This window comes from Tachypleus tridentatus, chromosome 12 (assembly GCF_004210375.1).
Source record: "Tachypleus tridentatus isolate NWPU-2018 chromosome 12, ASM421037v1, whole genome shotgun sequence".
In the NCBI taxonomy this organism is placed as follows: domain Eukaryota; kingdom Metazoa; phylum Arthropoda; class Merostomata; order Xiphosura; family Limulidae; genus Tachypleus; species Tachypleus tridentatus.
In genome coordinates, this window is record NC_134836.1 from 103,426,622 (window position 1) to 103,446,236 (window position 19,615).

The 19,615-nt window shown below is 29.5% G+C and overlaps 2 protein-coding genes across 7 annotated transcripts in view; one reads left to right on the forward strand and one right to left on the reverse strand.

Moving 5' to 3' along the window:
• Positions 1-8,399, forward strand: part of LOC143235707 (integrin alpha-PS1-like) — a 144,092-nt gene extending 135,693 nt beyond the window's left edge. Inside the window, exons 23-27 of the mRNA XM_076473919.1 lie at positions 217-336; positions 1,260-1,385; positions 1,709-1,810; positions 2,330-2,458; positions 3,149-8,399. Of these exons, the coding sequence (XP_076330034.1) occupies positions 217-336; positions 1,260-1,385; positions 1,709-1,810; positions 2,330-2,458; positions 3,149-3,241 (570 nt within the window). The 3' untranslated portion in view covers positions 3,242-8,399. The remainder of the gene's footprint in view (positions 1-216; positions 337-1,259; positions 1,386-1,708; positions 1,811-2,329; positions 2,459-3,148) is intronic.
• LOC143234198 (putative polypeptide N-acetylgalactosaminyltransferase 9) overlaps positions 5,647-19,615 on the reverse strand; it is a 195,751-nt gene continuing 181,782 nt past the window's right edge. For all 6 annotated transcript variants that reach the window (XM_076471364.1, XM_076471365.1, XM_076471367.1 and 3 more), the window contains 3 exons: positions 17,187-17,297; positions 14,145-14,273; positions 5,647-10,965 (listed from right to left, as the gene is read on the reverse strand). In XM_076471364.1, coding sequence (XP_076327479.1) covers positions 10,819-10,965; positions 14,145-14,273; positions 17,187-17,297 — 387 coding nt within the window. In that variant the 3' untranslated portion in view covers positions 5,647-10,818. The remainder of the gene's footprint in view (positions 10,966-14,144; positions 14,274-17,186; positions 17,298-19,615) is intronic.

The following is a 19,615-nucleotide window of genomic DNA, read 5'->3' on the forward strand; positions in this document are numbered from 1 at the left end:
ATTCATTACAGTAACTATACTCCTGTTGCTTATATTTAATTTCCATTAGTAAATCATATATTTATCTTATTACAGCGTGCTGATTCTATCACGTTTAATTTCCATTACTACATCACACAAAAGTAGATTAAATTCATTATAGCTGAGCATGACATTATTTTCTACATGTAGCATGCCAGTTAATGACATATTTATATTTTGTTTTCTTTGTCACAGTCAGATATTTTGGCTGAAAAAGGTAGCACCAGTGTAAATACTGTTCGAAGGAAGAGAGAAGCAGCTATTGTGGACGAGGAAAATTTGGTTGATGGAAAGGCTGTCAAATATGTGGCATTGGTAATGGCTTTGAAATTGAAATATATTTTTGTTGACACTTAATTATAAAACTTGAAAAGCAAAGTGAAAATTTCCTTTTTCTGTAGCTGTTTTCTGGTGTTGATTTTTTTCATGCTTTGAAAAATTTAATCACAATATTTAATTTTAAGGTAGGACCTTGTGAACTTAGAAATTACAAGTTACTTAGTAGTATGTTTGTTAGTTTGAGATAAATGGAGATAGAGCTTACCCATACCTGTAACTTACTAAGAACAAATGTTGTTATGCTGAAGTAGATCTTAGGGTTACATAGTTGAATCAGATTGACTTTCCCCTAAAATAACTTGCATAAATGTTAAAAATTTGATATTGAACATCACTAGGAAAATTAATGTAAAGTAATGAATTCATTGAAATAGCTGTTAATGTATTGAAATCATTATCAGTTATTCCTTTTGTAAGTTACATTTTATAACCGGGATTAATGTTGGATTTGATTTTACTTATATCTTCTATTGGGGATTACGTATATTTCTGATTTTTAAGCATAGTGATGTTTTATCTGACTTAATAACAACAGAGTACAATATGATGGCAGTTTAGCCCAGGAGCATGAAGAACAAACCATGTTAGTGACAAAAAATGTTTATTCAGTGTTATGAAAAAATAAATTACTTATCGGTATGTTTAATTTTGATATATTTTCCCAGTCAGTTAATGCAAATTCACAGACTTGCAAATCTGGGGTTTGCAAGAAGCCTATTATGTAGCTTTGTGGAAAAACAAAATGAAAACAGTTTTCAGCTTATTCACATTTTAATTCTAACTGAATAGGTAAATTAAATACACTTAAATGGTGCTATTGTGTTATTTAAAACAAACAACTTCAAACTGTAGTCTGTTGACAGTTTATGATGCTTTTTCTAACTTTCTCACTTCTGTAGGATTGTGAAAATGAGAGTGTCAAGGTTAAATGTCTAAACATCACATGCACCATTAATAATCTTGAAGCCAGAAGCAGTAATGTTATAAATATAAAAGCTCTCTTTTGGAATAGCACGTTTGTCCAGGTAAGATATCTCACTGGATTTTTTTTTTTAGTATAGAGTATATTCTAGACAATGCTCTGTAACCTTTGATGATTTTTTACTCTTATGCTTATAATGACCTCCTATCCTTCTATTAAATGAATAACTTCTGTCCACTCAATTATAAAACTAATAGCTCATGTTTTTGTCTCGCACAAATATTCTACAAGGAAAATGCTTTGTACTAACATTTTAGAAAACAAGTTTGAATATTGCTAATCTACAATTGCAACTTACACATAAAATACAAATTACGTGTGTAGTTTTTTAATTTACTTGTAATTTCGTTTTTCCCCCTTTACTAGGAGTATCCAAAAGTAGACTATGTTAGTATTATTTCCAGAGGCAAGATCTACCTTATATCTAGCCTAGATATTGAACAAAACACAACCAATGATGAAGCTAAAGTAAGTTTCATATTTTACATTTGAGTATGTTACAGTGCAGTTTGTGAAATGGTGTTTAATGTCTTGTAATTGAAAAAACAAACATTTTGTTAAGGATTTTTCTGAAGCATATGTTTGATATCTCTTATTTTTTAATAATTTACATTAAACCAACAATTGTCTAAACCTTTAGCTGCATTTTTAAATGATTGACAACACTGTATAGTATTGTAAACTAATTTAGGTATATGGATAATTTATATTATTATATAGTGGAACAACTGTTTGTGTGTGTATATACATATATAACATTGGCATCCCTGTTCTTCAAAATATGTAATTATCAAACCTTGAAAGATGCTGATTAATCCTTCACTTTGCAGTAGTTAGCATGAAATGAAGTATTTACAGAGCTGTACTTCATAGATGTGAAAGGATATGTAAAGTTCTAGAAGATTAAAATAAAGAATTACTAAATTTAAGAGTGAACATTTTAAGGGTAATATTTGTATGTGAAGTAACCCCTACTTTCTGTTCTAGGCTGAAACGAAAGCTTATTCGGATTTACATTTTGCTAAAACGGAGAAGAAACCACCCTTGTGGATTATCATTGCTTCTGTGGCTTGTGGCATTCTTTTACTTGTAATTGTTGTTATAATTCTCTGGAGGGTAAGTTGTGAAATCTCAGCTTATATGTATTGTCATTTATTGATACAGTTAAGTAACTAATTTAGCAAACAGTTTAGAAGCAGCATTTCACGACAGGTTTGAGGGGGAGGAGGTCAAAGAAGACTGACCTTGTGTGTACCCCTTCCCCTCAATTAAGCTGGTGGGGACTACACTATCATGTGTAAAGGTGTGAATCCAGCCTGATCAGAAATGTCTTACAGAAAACTGCCATTTGAAATAATTACTTTTTCAAACATAAAATGGGAATTAAGGTGAATAATTGGTAGATATCATTACCATGCATCTGGAAATTTGTCATTCTAACAATTTATAATTATCACCGTCATTGAACATTATTTTGTCATCGAAAGTTTGTTGTGTTTACCATCTATATTATTTCTCCTTTTTAGTACACTTATTATCAAAGGATTTATTTCAGTTTTTCATAGCTGTCATAAGAAGTTAATAAAATATTATTGATATGTATGTGTTTGGTTATGCATTATGAAAATAAATCACATACGTTGTGTAATTTATAAAATCTTCAATTTCAAGTTGTTAAAAAAAACACTTTTATTCTGACTTCAGTGACTTCTGAATACCAGTTATGTTCAATTTTGCAAACATATAATAATAGAATAAGTTTATTGAAAAACTGTTTGTAAGTACACATTTTTATTTCACTTTTAGTGTGGATTTTTCAGAAGACCTTTACAACAATACACTGTAGTGCCAAATGAAGAAAAAAGTGCTGCTAGTTATCCAGAAACATCATATTCATAAGCAAAACATTATTAAGAAACTGTGTGATATGTCAGTGAAAAGGGTGTTTAAAGTTGGCCACAACTAACAGGTTCATCTGACTGAAATTAAAATCAAGTTTACAATTTTTGGTGTTAAGTAATGTATAATCTGTTACTGAAATATGGAGTTAAGATTTTTTGTGGATATATTAACTTTTTTGTTTCCAGTCAGGCCAGTAGATGACATCTACAATACAACAAGGTTCCTTTACTTAAAGTGAAAGTTTAACTTGTTTGTTTTCCAATTGAAAGTATTATGCACCTAATGTTTGTACTGGCTTAGTCGACTATTGCTGATAAAAGTCACTGGTCAAAAGGTGTAGAAATTTACTTTTAAAAGCTAAACACATGATCAACGTTTCAAAATGTTTAAACTTATTAAATCATCTTGTATAATATCACGTGCATGATGGTAGGAAATTATTATATCAGAACAAGAAATGTTTTAAGTAAACATTTCTAAATTTACATTAAAGATTAACTAAAAATGGCTCATTGGGAAATAGTGCTTTAAAATTTGTAGAGCATGAATTACTTTCACCAAATCCAAAGGATCAAATTAAAACAGTTTCTGTGTATGCCATAGATGAAGAAAAGGAGTTTAATTGGTTGATAGAATTTTACTAAATTTTGTCTGTTTAATAAGTTTATATTTTCAGTTTATAAAGTTTTGTTTATTTCAAGGCAAACTCGTGATTTACAAATTATTAAAGACAGTTAAATACTGAAATTTGATTTGATTACTTATTACAGCCATCCAGTTTTTTAAAAGCTGCAAGTTCTATTTTCAAATGGAGTTTTCAAACATACATGTACACTATATTAGCTGTGTTTTACGAGTTACAGTGAGCAACTTACTTCATTATTTGATAATCTGTTGGTATTGTCCAAATTCTATCAAATGCTATAGAAATATATCTTGTATAAGGTTTATTTTGCCATATTTTAAAGTTCGTGTGTTGATGGAATTTGAGATTATTGACCAAAGCTCTTTATCTAATACAAATATTTTGAAAGTATATTTTCTTACAGATAGATGTCTCCATGTAATTTTTTGAGATCAAACTTAGTGAAACAGAAGTCATTAATATAACTAAAAGGACCATTATTTGTTAGTAATTACTTTTCAGGTTTGCAGAACCATTGTTGGTATTTTGCTTCATTGTTCATAAATAACTCATAGAACACTTGATTTGTTTTTATTAATTTTAATCTGTTATTGTACCAACAATGAAACGTTTTCACTGTTAAAATTACAATGTTTTTGTAAATTTAGAATAAAAAGCACAAGTCTTGTTAATGGAGCTCAATATAAACCTTTGTGGCCAAGATACTTTTTCTGATGTTTGGTACATTATAAAATTTGTGAAACAGATATTCAGTTGCAAACCAATATTTTATCCAGTTGAGTTGCATATATTATCAGTCATTATTATTTGCACAGTAAATATAGATAAAACATCATGATTTACTCTAACAGGAGTGAACCAAACATTTTAATGTTAATAGATGTTTAGTTCACTTCTTCAATAGAAACATTTGATCTTGTTCCATTTTTTTGTTTTGTGTGTAAAGAAAATGTACTTGTATGTGTAAGCTTAGAATAGTTTTTTTTTTTTTTTTTAAAGTCACGACTTCATTAATGCAAGGTCAAAACAAACTGTCCAATATGCTTATCTACTTTTCACATTTGCATCATTGAGGGATTACTATTTGATGTTAAAACTTATGAAAGTGGTTAACAATAAGCTTGAAAATTATTTTTGGGGATATAATTTATGTTAATATAACATAGATTTATAAAAATTGTAAATAATTCTCTATGATGTCATTTTCAGTATTTTAATCTGGATTAAAGCTTACAGTATGGCTTTGCTCTTGGCACACTAATGACTAGGTCACATCTTATTGAAAGGTGCAATTGAAAACTGCAGATACTCTACATTTTCAGCCATGGATCATAATAAAAGAGCAAGATCGAATGTCACAGTTATAATTAGTAGTATCACAGACAGTAGGTGTTGTAGATCTTTTGGCCTTTCTCTGATCAATAGTTCTAACTTAGGGATAGCTATACTTGAAATTTGGGGGTCTTTATCTGGCTATTTAATTATAGAGTCAGCTTCTTTAAAGAAAGATATTCTCTCAGATTGTGAGTATTGTAAATAAAACTAGATATATTTTGGATAAGTACACCATGAATCCAATAATTTATGTCAAAAAACACATACAACAATTATGATAAATATTAGTTCCAAGCTGCAGAACATTTGCATCAGTTTTCATGCCCTTTACTTGAATTTTTTCCTTATTCTACCATTTTTGTGCAGACATTATGTGTTAGGTCAATTTGAAACACATTTATATGGTCAGACAAACAAACTTGCAATGAAGTAACTTTATTTAAGAAAACTATGGATAAAACAAAGTAATGATATTTATAGGAGTATACAAATTATGGAACAGTTGTGAGTGTTGAGTGTATAGTTTTTTTGAGATGATATAAAGAAACTCACAGAAACAAAAAATAAAACTAGTACTAAAGAAAAAAGTTTAAAAATCTTTATAAAAATTTAATAAATGAACCAAAGCCAAGCTGTTGTAAAGTTGTAAAGAAGGCAAACTTAGCTGAATATGCAGAAACCTCTCAATGCACATTCATAAAATGATAAACATAGGGTTTGGGACAAACTATGCTAGCATATTTCGAAAGTCCTTAGCAACCCTATTTAGTGTAATGTTAAGTTTTTTAGAAAACTGCATACTGGTTAAGTGTTTTGTGTGAAAAACTTTGCAAATAAAAATGAAAGTTGAAATTGAAGCCAGTTGTCACTTGTAGACACATTGTGCCATGATGTATCATATGTGTTACACTGTAAAATTTGACTAAACAAAAATGCAGGTAAGGGGATTCTTAATGAAAATGCCTATATGCAGTCTAGAGTTTCTAACAACATGAGATGTGTAGTATTTAATTAAGAAATTTTCTTGCAAATTTCTAGACAGACAGACACAAGCATATTATTTATATAGAGATGCAAGATGTGTGTTCTAATATTCTGGTAAATTTCTTTGACTTAGTAATCATCTTGTTTTATAATTCTTTGAAGTTTTATGGTAAATACTTTACCCTTCCAAGCTAATATGTTAAAATTGTATAACCAATATGGACACCATGATATCTGTTATATTTTTAAAATTTTTAACATATATCCTTTGACACTGAAAATTAATATCCTTATAAACACCACTTATCTATTAAAGCACAGTAGCTTATTGTAGTGTTTTTAAAATTTGTTTTTTTCTGACAATTGAAATACAAAGTTGAAGGTTTCCTATTAATATAAACCACAAGGGTTATTTATGTTTGATCTTTGCACAATATATCAAATAAAAAGAAAACATTTCAAAGAAGTTTAACAGAAGTTTCATATCTTTCACAAATTATCAGTATAATTTTATTTTGTCATATGCATCCAATTCTTACTTTTTAAAATGTTTCAGATTTTTCTTTTTGGTTAATGAATTAATAACACCATATTACAATTAGCATAAATTTTCATGTTACTATCATTCCATAATATCTATAATTTTATCTGGTTTTGAATACTGAAAGTTTTTAATTAAAAAGCAGTATAATATAGAAAAATGATTAACATTTTATTTAAGATATGTCAAATAAATATTTTCATAACATGTCATTAGCATTGTTTTAAAATCTAATTTTTAACTGTTTGCAATTTTTTTATTTTTAAGTACCAATTGATTGCTACTTACTTTATTGTAAAAACAACCAATGCCAGGTTTCTATAAATAAAAATAACTGTCAGTATCCTTCTACATGAAAACATACTTCTGGAAGACATCTCTAAATTACAAGCTTCACTTTTATTTTAGCTCTAATGAATATAATTTCTTAATAACTGATATAGTAAAAAACAAAATTTAAATTATCTAGATATCTTATAACAGAGTAGGCAAACAATACATTTTAAATTTTCAACAAAGATTTTGATAGCATCCAGAACTCCCTAAAATTTTTGCTTTATTCAATCAATAAGGCACACTGTACAAATATCAGGAACTTGTACATTACTTTCAGTAAGAACACAGATAAACCCTCAAAAAAAAAAAAAACCACCAAAAAAACCTATCACAAAAGAAATTCACTAACAACAATATGTTATTTGAGAGATTTATAAAACATATATAATGAAACATTTACAACTTTTTTGTATGGTGTAACATCTAGCTGTTAATCCATGTGTACAACAGTTAAATAATACACTATCTTAGTGTTTTGGAATAACAAGGAGTGAGAATTTGATAACCCTGTTTATATCCTTTAACTGTTTTAGTGATGCACATGAAAATTAGTTACCATCTGAATGAATAGGGTATCTGGTAGCTTACATACTACTAGCTAACTGATCACAGTAATGCCTTTTTAGTAATGGCATATTTGTTTCTTTTAAATAATTATTGGACTAGCTGAGAAAAAAAAAGTTCTTTACTCTTTATAAAATAGCCATAAACCTTCTCACCAAAAAAAAAGTCAAATCACATTCAAATCAACATAAATATGTTTGAATCATACAGCAGAATTGTCAGTGAAAATATCATTTAAAGAAACGAAATATTTTAAGTTGAAATGAATAGTGGGATAACAACAAACAGCCATGACTTTTCCTTCCAATATCTTAACCCATAATAAACTTAAGAGGGTATTCATAACAACCTCTAATGCACTGTAAAGATACAAAGTCTAAACAACAAGTAAGAGACTTACATACTAAAGAACAGTGAGTTATATTTTTCAGTTTTATAAACAGCACTGTAATATGCTAGGAGTCAGCAATTTTTACACATCCTGACAAAACATAGCCAATGCTGTGAAATGGAAAGAACAAATTATATACATAGTTTATTATGACACTTGTTGGGATATAATTCATATAAGTATTCACACAACACGCTTCAGCACATCATAACTTGCATTTTTCAAGAGGATTTGCAATTAGCACCCAAAGTCTTATGACATAAAAACTACATTGGTGCCCATGAAATTAGAAAATTTGCTTATTATTGCAGATTTTCCTTACTCTAAAGTAATCTAACATTGCTCACGTAGTTGTTAATGTTTTGGAATGTATTGGAGGATTTATGGACAACTTGTTTTCTTTAGTTTGGAATTTTAACAAAGGTGTGCCAGACTTCAGAATAATGTATAATTTGTATTTATTTAAGCAATAACCTGTTCAGTTTGTCAAAAGTATATAAATTAACATTAGTTATTATTCATATAGAATCAGTATGCTAAGAGCAAGACCTATATAATAAAGAATGGTAAGGTAATTTATTTATAAACAAACTAAGAGTAAGTCCTATTTCATAATCATAATTTAATATTCAAAAACTAAATAAAATCTGAGAGTTAAAAAACAAAAGTAAAGCAAGTTAAGTACACAAATGTGACACTTTCATGTGCACATTTTAACCTGTCTGTTTTTCATGAGTGCTGTAACGTTCCTGTACTAGAAACCATAAGTTATCACATGGACCACTCTAATAACAAACTAACAGAGCTTCTCTTGTACTGTAGAAGCCAAAGTCATATGTTTTAAACTGGAATAATACGACTTACATTTCTTAAAAATTCAAACTTTCAAAACAAACTTATTTCACCTGGGCAAGTTTGAATATAATCAAGTAACATAACACTACTAACCCTAAAATATTGGCATTGTGTTACAGACTTTAAGTAAGAACAATATCAAAAACATTGCATGTATGTACAAACAGAGGCCTTAAGTGTTTTTCTAATACCTTCAAAAACATCAGATAGGTGAATTGATACTCTGGCATTTTAAATATCTTAAAGACAATAGCAGAATCTAATCCTCTTAACAAATGGAGTTAAGAATGAAGATGCATTTCTATTCAATTTCTTTTCCCCAGTAATGTATCAAGACATGTTAATACTCTATGATAAACATAGTAAACAATTTATGGAGCTTAAGTATAATTGAAAACACCCTTTTATTTGTCACCTTCATTTTCATCAATATGTTGATTGTTAAACAAAAAATAATAAAATATCTAAGCAGAAGAGAAGTAAAAGACATTACTTTCAAATTTGTTCAATTTGTTTGAAGATTATATGTATTTTTTTTTTTAGTGAAATTGTTTTAAAAAATTAAACATTCATGCCTAACTTCAAATTTTGAGTTGCCATCTGAAGTATGCAAAAGCAATGTCTCAGGTAGTAAATGAAGATTAACCCTAATTTTGGAACGTGTGGAGAAAAACTAAAACACCGGCACTAATGGTTGTTTCTTACAATTTAAATGGTTTAAGAAAAAAGTTACAACCAAAATGTTTCAAACTTAAGTAAAAAATACCCACCTTTATAGTGTTGATTCTACAAAGTTTACTGTTCTTCTCTTAGGACTAAAACATAGAGCACTCACTCACAAAAATGTAATATGACACCAGGAAAAGGAATGTTTTTAATTTGGGTCTTACAATATGTTGAATATACATATCCTTCATAAGGCCATAATAATATGACAATTAAATAAATGCTATGTCTTCTTCTACAGTTAAAACAAAAGTAAGCCTAAACCTCACTATTTTAAAATTTTACACAATATAGTCTATGTTATTAAGTATTAAATGCATTATGACAGCTTTACTGATGCAAGTAATGCTGAATAAGTTTAATTTACTGGATTGATTAAAGATATATAAATTAAATATAATAATAGAAAATCAAGTTGTGAAACCAGACTACCAGTGAAATATGCAAACTTATATATTTGTACTGCTCAATTCTATTAAATCTTTATATATATTTTAGGGGAGGCAGATTAAAACAGCAACATGCACTACAACTTACAGCCCACTACCTTATTTAAAGGTTACAATCATGCTAAAATTAATGAGCAACATAAGATTTTCAATACATTATTGCTTTTGAATGAAGCATTAATCACAGTGTATATATAATACACAAGAAAAAAACTTTTGAAATGTACTTCATTAATGCACTGTATGTAACCTGTTTCATGCATACATATAAATATTTATATTGAGTAAGGCACACATTTTAATGTATATATACTTTTTAAGTCAAGTCAGTAACTAATCATGGAATGTTTGCTGTTAGAAACTTAAAAAAAAAAAAAGACATAGCAGTAAATAATAATTAAAAGCTGAACATTACCTTTCTGTGCTTATGTATATATGCTAGATGTAAAGAAGATTAATATACTGGGTGGCAAATGCTTAATCCCGTAACTTTCAAAACATAATTACCAAGAGTTCAGAAGGACACTTCTGGTGCTGTTTGACTAACACAGGTAGCTTGATAATGAAAACTCTTCTGTTGTAGCATTTTCCTTCAACACTCCAAGTAAATATTTTTATAACACAAGCCAGAATCAAAATATTTTTGATTTTCAACTGGAATGAAAAATTGTCACATCATACGAACATGTTGTGTTATTGTAACATAGCTGTAGGGCCTCTGACCTCCTCAGTTTTCTAGGACAAAATTTATGCTTTTCCTGCATTGGACGGGTTATAATTCTGGAACTTCCACTGTTGAAGAGAGCTTTCTGTACATTCCTTCATGAGCACATGCTGTTTATCTGGTGCCATTTCTAGACATTTGCGACTACTGCCGTGCTGAATACTGTGATTCTGTTATCAAAGGAAATAAAATATTAATGAAAACTTTACATCAATTAAAAACTAACATTCAAAAACTTGCTTTAAGATATTTCTCACCAAGACTTTAACATTTATTTGTAACTCTTCCCCACTTATTAGCGAGATAAGTATTTGTATCACATTTTCACGCAGCAGTCTGTAAGCCAATTACATCTTGTCATGTGGTGCTGCTTGAGCTTTGTTCTCACATGGCATCTAAAGTCTTCTTACAACATGTCATAACCATATGATATGTATCACATGTTCATCACTTGTAGTTGTGACAGGCAAAACACAGTAGCTGTTAAACAAAATGTTTATCGCTTGCTGAGTGGTCAGTTGCACAAATCACAATAACAAAAAATGGATTATCCTTAAAAACATTCTACAAAGAAAAAAACTAGCTTAATACAATTAGAAAAGAAACAACACATTCACAAACAAATGACAGGACTGGATTAGTTGTTTCCCATATAGTAACTGAGTAACAAATCTTTTAGTATAGTTCTAAGCTTTGGGCCTAATTTCAACCATAAGTATTATTGACTGATTTCCAACATAAGTACAATCTTTTCTTTTAGACAGCATTGAAAGTTAAAGGTAGATGAATGGAGACAAACAATAAATTTGCTTTGGTAGTCATCTTGAGTATCACATAACCAACTTCTAAGTGCATTTTGTGTATTAATTGTTATTGCTTTTGCATTTCTTATTTCATGATATTCTGTCTAGATACTGTATAATGTATTAGTAACTCTTATCACACATTAAACTGATACGTTAGCCATTGGCTTGAATATACCAAATTTAAATCTAATATTCATAAAATGATAGCTGTTTATTTATGACAATTAGGGTTATGCTGTTTTACATTACTTGTTACTTAACAAATCATAGTGATATCTGTTCTTGTTTTGAAATAGTCATTATTAACAGTATTGAGAAGGTTAAAATGGTCTAATTAAGCAAAACAGACTTATTGTTATCAAAACTTCAGCTGAACAACTTGTGAATTATTGGTTGCTATGCAGCTTTGATTCCTTAAACTCTGTTGTGATTTTGTAAGTCTTGTAGTTACATCCAATACCATTATTCTGTTTTTCATGAACAAAGTAGTCTAGCATCATGATTACACTAATATATATATATATATATTTTTAAAGTTTAAGACAGTGGTCTAGTTTTGATAAATGTCTGTTAATGTTTATTAAATGATGACAAATATCTCCAAACTAGACATTTATTTCACTTTTTTTGGATTATTTTTTAATCTGTCCTGAATACTGTCAGATGATGTTATATTACCAATTTTAACTTTTACGCATTTCTTGCATTTTAATTGCCATCAATCAGTTTAGCCAAAGGCTCTACAGCTCTCTTCTTTTGTAGTATATTGACAAACAATAACCTATAAGTATGATGAGGTGGTTTTCTTTTGGGGAAAGATCTTACATGTTTTGCCTTTTTTTGTTGAAACCTAAGTAGGTTCCTCTAAAACAAAACCACTTATTATCACACATAAATCACTGTTTGTCAATTTACTATTATATTAGCATAAAGATATTTCAAACATGCATGCGCTTTGTTATTAAGTTCTAATAATATTTATTACTTGCTTTGTTATTAGTTCTAATAATCTTTATTACTTGCTTTGTTACTACTTCTAATAATCTTTATTACTTGCTTTGTTACTAGTTCTAATAATCTTTATTACTTGCTTTGTTACTAGTTCTAATAATCTTTATTACTTGCTTTGTTACTAGTTCTAATAATCTTTATTACTTGCTTTGTTACTAGTTCTAATAATCTTTATTACTTGCTTTGTTACTAGTTCTAATAATCTTTATTACTTGCTTTGTTACTAGTTCTAATAATCTTTATTACTTGCTTTGTTATAATATTTATTACTTGCTTAGTTCTAATAATCTTTATTACTTGCTTTGTTACTAGTTCTAATAATCTTTATTACTTGCTTTGTTACTAGTTCTAATAATCTTTATTATAATCTTTATTACTTGCTTTGTTACTAGTTCTAATAATCTTTATTACTTGCTTTGTTACTAGTTCTAATAATCTTTATTACTTGCTTTGTTACTAGTTCTAATAATCTTTATTACTTGCTTTGTTACTAGTTCTAATAATCTTTATTACTTGCTTTGTTACTAGTTCTAATAATCTTTATTACTTGCTTTGTTACTAGTTCTAATAATCTTTATTACTTGCTTTGTTACTAGTTCTAATAATCTTTATTACTTGCTTTGTTATTAGTTCTAATAATCTTTATTACTTGCTTTGTTACTAGTTCTAATAATCTTTATTACTTGCTTTGTTACTAGTTCTAATAATCTTTATTACTTGCTTTGTTATTAGTTCTAATAATCTTTATTACTTATTTCTAGACCTCCTGCTGTTACTGATATCACGGCTGTAAGATCAGGTCTACTATTTTTACTCACCACTATCAGCCATATATCTAAATGAAATTTAAATAAAAATTAACTTATTTCATTAGTAAGTTTATCTCCTCCTTCTGAAGTACAATGAACCAATTATAATTAAAACAATCAAGTTAACATTTTTCAAGAAAGACAATAAAACCAAGCCAAAATAGATTTTATAAACTGATGTTTCATGTTTACCACTAGAGAAAATTATGTCAAATTTTTATATTGTTTCTAAACATGAGAAGGATTTCTTCTTTCCAAGTCAAGGACAATGTTTTTAAGCCCATAAAATTACAAACCTAAATTTCTAATAAAGAGTTAAGGACTTTTATTAAAGTCATAAACTTGGGTTAACTTTTGATGTTATTGTTAAAGTACTTTTATATTTAAATTACATGCACATGTGTTTGTCTGCCTCATAACACAATCACATTCTCATAGTGATAATAGATTATGCCTCACATGCAATATTCACTGATATGCATACTGAAAATTTGAGAAATATCAGTTGGATTAAATATTTAAACTTGTACAAACCAAATTATAAAATGCTCTAGGTTGCAAAAACATTATTTTTAACTTAGTAGAAAAATAGACTTTTCATTTAAGAGTTTGTTATTCAACTTGTAATATGCACTTAAGCTGTTTTTTTTGAAAGCGTACTGTAAAATGTTCCAACAATTTATGATAATTATTAGTTTAAATTATATAGTATAATTTACTTACATTAGGATCATACATCCATAGCTGATTACCCATGGACCCATGACAAGGATAGAGTATCACATCTTGTCCAGCATAGTCTAAGCAAGCTTCATCTCGTCTTATCTCTCCCTGTTTACTTAGCATCCAGTACTAATATAGAAAGCAAATAAAAATATCTCAGAACTACTCATGTTATGTTCATTCTCCAATCTCTTAAAAAACATTACAGCAGTTTTAAGCCAGATTTCTCATTAGTTACTGAAATTTCAAATACTCCTAAGGTTATTAGATTACTGCACACGCAAGTATTTTTTACACTTAATATTGTCAGTAAATATGGACTGTTAACACTAAAACACCATATAAAATATGTTCAGTAGAATCATTCTGAAGTTGTATGTATTTTTTAATACACTGTCTGTAAAAAAGTATTTTACTTATTCTACCAAGAAATGTAATTATACAGATATCAATGTATATTATTAAAAACAGATCTTTTACTTGTGCACAGTACAGCTCACAGAAATGCAATGAGAGAGGTAGAAAGCTTTATAATTTTAACAATGAACAATACCACAGGACCAGTAACATAGCACTAAATTTAGAAGTGAGTATTTGCTATAATCTTTCCACCCTCAAGACAAAGAGATAATTATCTAAATGGTTATTCAATATGGCTACTATTGTTACAAATTAATCACAAGTTCTACTGCTTGAGGAGTTACAAGGTTCAAGAGCTTTTTTGGTTTACTCCACATATAAAATTTCATTTTATACAAAACTCTATATTAGAAACATGATTACAATCCCAACAATTCATATCTGACTGTATACGAAAGTTATAGGAAATAAACTGTATCTGAAGTATGGGAGTACCACATCCCTTGTACATGGAGTGAGGGGTTGCCCACTCCCTTGTAACCCCACATGACTTCACCACTGGGACAGATCAATGATAGACAGAGAAATAAAACTACCAACAAGTGAGAAAAGGCATCTCTTAAATTTGTTTCCAGAGGTAATTAACTTACACATACAATATATTAAAAGTTCAACTTGTAACATTAAGTTTTGACAAATTAGATACAATATTTGGTTACTACCCTACAGAAACATGTACATTAGAAGCTTTACTAGTGATATTAAGTTTTTACAAATTAGATACAGTATCTCACAGTATCTTGTTAAAAACTGAGTGATAAAATTTTACTTTTGTACCAATTATCTTTCATTATATATGTCTAAACAACATACTAGAAAGTTAATGTAGCATTTTTAGTAAATCAGGTGTAATTTGACATACCTTGTTAACATTTTATTACAAGCTACACTACTTTGATAAAAGTTTTAGGAACAAGTTATTTTACATTCTCGTACGTTTGGGTATTTAACATCAATTGTTGATCACTGTAAGCTACCCGTATACCAGAAATGCATGTTACATTAAAATTATTTTACAGTCCCATTATGTCATAACAATTCATGTTACAACATCCATTATGCTCCACCTTTTTACCATGTATTTTGACAATACACCAGTAGTATAGTTTCCTCTGCAAAAGGCTCAGTTGTAAGGCTTTCATATTCACTTCTCCTCTACTTTTCCATGATCCTTCTAATTTATAAAGGCAGTATTTTCCCCCATATCCATTTTAACAGTCTAATTCTACAGAAATCCCTGCATCCAGTTATTCAATACATCTTCATAAAGAAAAGTATGAATAACAGATTCCTTCCTCCAGGTAGTTAAGGTATGCAATGTCATGGAAGAAACTTGAATAAAGTCACTCATGTCACTAACAGAAGAAGGTCGTTCTAGGTTATGTTGTGAAAATGTTGCCCAGGCCACAAGGACAGCTTCCACCAATAAACACTGTATTTGTTGATTCTCACCTGTTATAAGACACTGCACTTTGCTCACCATAACTGGGACACAACTTGTTTTAGGTCTCTTTTTCAATGGTCTTGGTTCTTCTAGTACATCCATATTCCTTTGTATTCAAATAATATTTCATACAAGGGATATCCTCGTCTTGGAAGTTCTAAAACCACAACTGAAGCGTATGAAGATTTTGTATTAAAAAGGACAGTTACATATCATTCCCAAAAAGATAATTTTTTGTGGAATCGCACTACTAATGAAACACCTTCTAATCTGAAAATTTAATTCTAATATATCCAGTTACAGCCACACTTCTATACTGCTTTGGTTGTTGCATCACTTGCTGATTTGCATATCCATTATCATCTTGATATATAATCTCTCAACACTGTATAAACCTTATTTTATGCTTAAGACTAATTTTATTAATTTATTCCATTTACTAATAAGCTAAATAGAAAATGTTACTATACTAGTTAAAATAATGTATTGTTTCCTCAGCTTTTCTTCATTAAGTATTACTTGTCATTTTCTTCTTAATAAACACTTTAATGTATGTACTTTGTGGCCTGTACTCTAGTGTTATTTTTTAACTAACATCTAAACCAAAACAGCATGTTTGATAAATGTGTAAACTTCTTGGTTAAAGATAAACATTTATATTGGTGTAAATCTTTAATTTCTGTGGTTAGTTAAGTGCACATTTATCTACACAACTTCGATGATTTGTGTTAAACCTCAGAATAATATACTTCAAAACACTTTTCTTGTGTTTGATACACATATATATATATACAAGATATCTATTGAGAGATGTCCCTAAATACTAATATTTCATAAGTATGAGACGAACAAACGAGGTTATTTTGGTAACTACTGAATTACTATCATCAGTGTAGAAATGTTTATACAAGTTGAGAGTTTTTACTTTTAACTTTCAATTGGAGTTCAGCAGTTCAAATTCAGATGAAGTGATATTTTCCAAACAATGAAGCAAGCATATCTACATAGAAGTCCCACATAAACTAAGCCTGAAATTCAACCACATCATGTTATCCACTGTTATTGAATATTAGTATTCTAGTGGTATTTTGTAATTTAACACAGCCAGATGTCAAATGTTTTCCAACTACCCAATCTAAAACCAAAATCAAGGTCTGAAATAAACTTATGTTACTTACCTGGTTGCCACCCTGCCTGTGACATGGGTAGAGACCTACAGGTTTGTGAAGATCATCTCTACGAGCAGGACTATCAAGGCACGTGCTGGATCCTTCACCCAAGTTTCGAATCTGTAAGATTAAAAAATATGGTTTACTTCATGGACTGGACAGATGAGAAAAGTTCAGCTTATTTTTTTAACAGAAGGACTTGAATTCATAAACATTATTTTACAACTTATCCAGAAAATATTAATTGAAAAAATTTGATAAATTCCATTGGTATCTTTTATTGCATTCACCCTAGAAATAATGTTTAATTTTTAAATATCTGCTATACAACACAGTTTCTTTCATCATTGAGTAATTAAAGTAAGTATTTGTGATAATTTATTAATTAACATGGTTGAAACTAAGTAAATTACATAGACAATTACAATGTGAACTGAAGTAATTTGGAAGTGTTATATTAATGTACATATTGATACAATATTTACAACAGTTATATGGCAGTATCGTATTTCTTATTTCTAGTATTCTTTGCACACACACAGAAATGAAATTCATATAATGATAACAGAAATGATATACATTTAAATTCCTAACCAATACCTTCAGATTTTCTTGTAAATTACCCTTGATCACTACTCCATTGTCATGTTGCCTTCTGTTGTTACAAGTTTGCTAATACCTGAAACTATTTTAAGCTTCCACAAAAAGAAAGGTGCTCTCCAATGAGAAAGGCTTATAGTGAAATCAGGTGTTTCACAAGGTGTTGCTGTCTGCAGAAACCACAGTGTGGTGGGAGGTTATTTGATTTGAAGACCTTAACAAAATTAGTATTAACAATTTTCTTTGAAACTTTACAAAGTTTGTTAAAGCAATACATCTATAACACTATGTAACACAAATTTTGTTCCTGAATAGTATGTGTTGTTTCTTAATTGCTTATGTTGTACAAGTACAGAAAATGGCCATTATTCCCTTCAAACTTTGCTTTTGAGACCTGTATAATAAAATTTATAAATTAACCTATTTTCTACGTAAAAACAGGCATATTTGCACATTTTTATTTACATAAGAACTGAATAAAACATATGAATAAAGATTTACATGTATTTACACTAAAGTTATATAAAAATGATCAAAAACTTTGAGATTTGCAATTGTAATGTAAATCACTTTTATGTATCAGCCCCCAAATACAGTCTCCCATCATGTTTTCATTATATGTTCCTTGATAGCGTATAACTCCAGTATATCTTGGTGGAAGCACTCACCTTGCTCCAAGTATGCTCCCATGTACGCCTTGAATTTATCAAGATGAGAATCAAGGATATGGACTTTCAGGGACTTCCTGCAGCCCATTTTGCCATAGTTCTTCACCAGAACCTCAACCAGTTCCACAATTTTTGGCCTTGTGATAGCCCAAGAAGACCCGAACCACGGCGACAAAGCTGCCACAATCTTTTTCTTCTTCCTACTGAGCTTCTTGGGGAATTCTGTGCACTCCAGGATCTTCTTTATTTGTGGTCCAATGAAGACACTAGCTTAATCTTTGCCTTAAACAGCTTAGGAAAGAAGTCTAAAAGGTACTTGAAGGCTGCAGACTCCCTAACAAAAGCTGTGGCAAATTGTTTCATAAGACCCAATTTTATGTGCAATGGTGGAAACAACACCTTTTCACACTTGACATTGTGCCTCCCCACAGAGAACTTGGTCCGTTGTGACCAGTGCTTCCTGTTGTAGTGTGCTGTGGTGTCCCTGCTGTCCCAAAAGCAAAGATAACAGGGAAACTTAGTAAAGCCTACTTAGAGACCCATCAGGAATGTCACCATTTTGAAGTCTTTGATAACCTCCCAGCCATACTCACCATACTTTAAGGCTTCTAGCAAGGTCTTGATGTTGTTGTATTCTTCTTTGAGATGCATGTAATGAGCCAGGAGAAGAGACAAATACTTATTCCTGTTATGGAGTAGCACAGCTTTAAGGAGTCTACAACATTCTAGAAAGTTCTTGAAAATTTTTATAAGTTTGAAAAAATTCTCTATCAGCTATTCAGCACTGAATCTACCTGAAATGTTCTGGATAATGAGTAAATTTGAAAATTTCATTACCCAGGTGGCAAAAGCAAAGTTTGAAGAGAAAAATAGGTCTTTTCCATTTACTTTAGACATAAGCAATTGGGAAATAACACTTTCTGCCCAGGAACAAGAAAACGTAAAAAAATTTTACATAGTGTTATTAGAAGCAATTTTGACTTCCTTCCTGGCTTAAAAAAAAGGGATGACAATAGCAAAAATCCAGAAATTTGAAAACTCTTTCTCCTCCCAAATGTAGATGAAAAGAACAAAAAGGAAAAGATAGAAAAAAAAGATGGCATGGCATTTTCTAATGGATATTATCCAATCCAACTGATGTATTTCCAAACCAATGTATAGCTAGTTAAT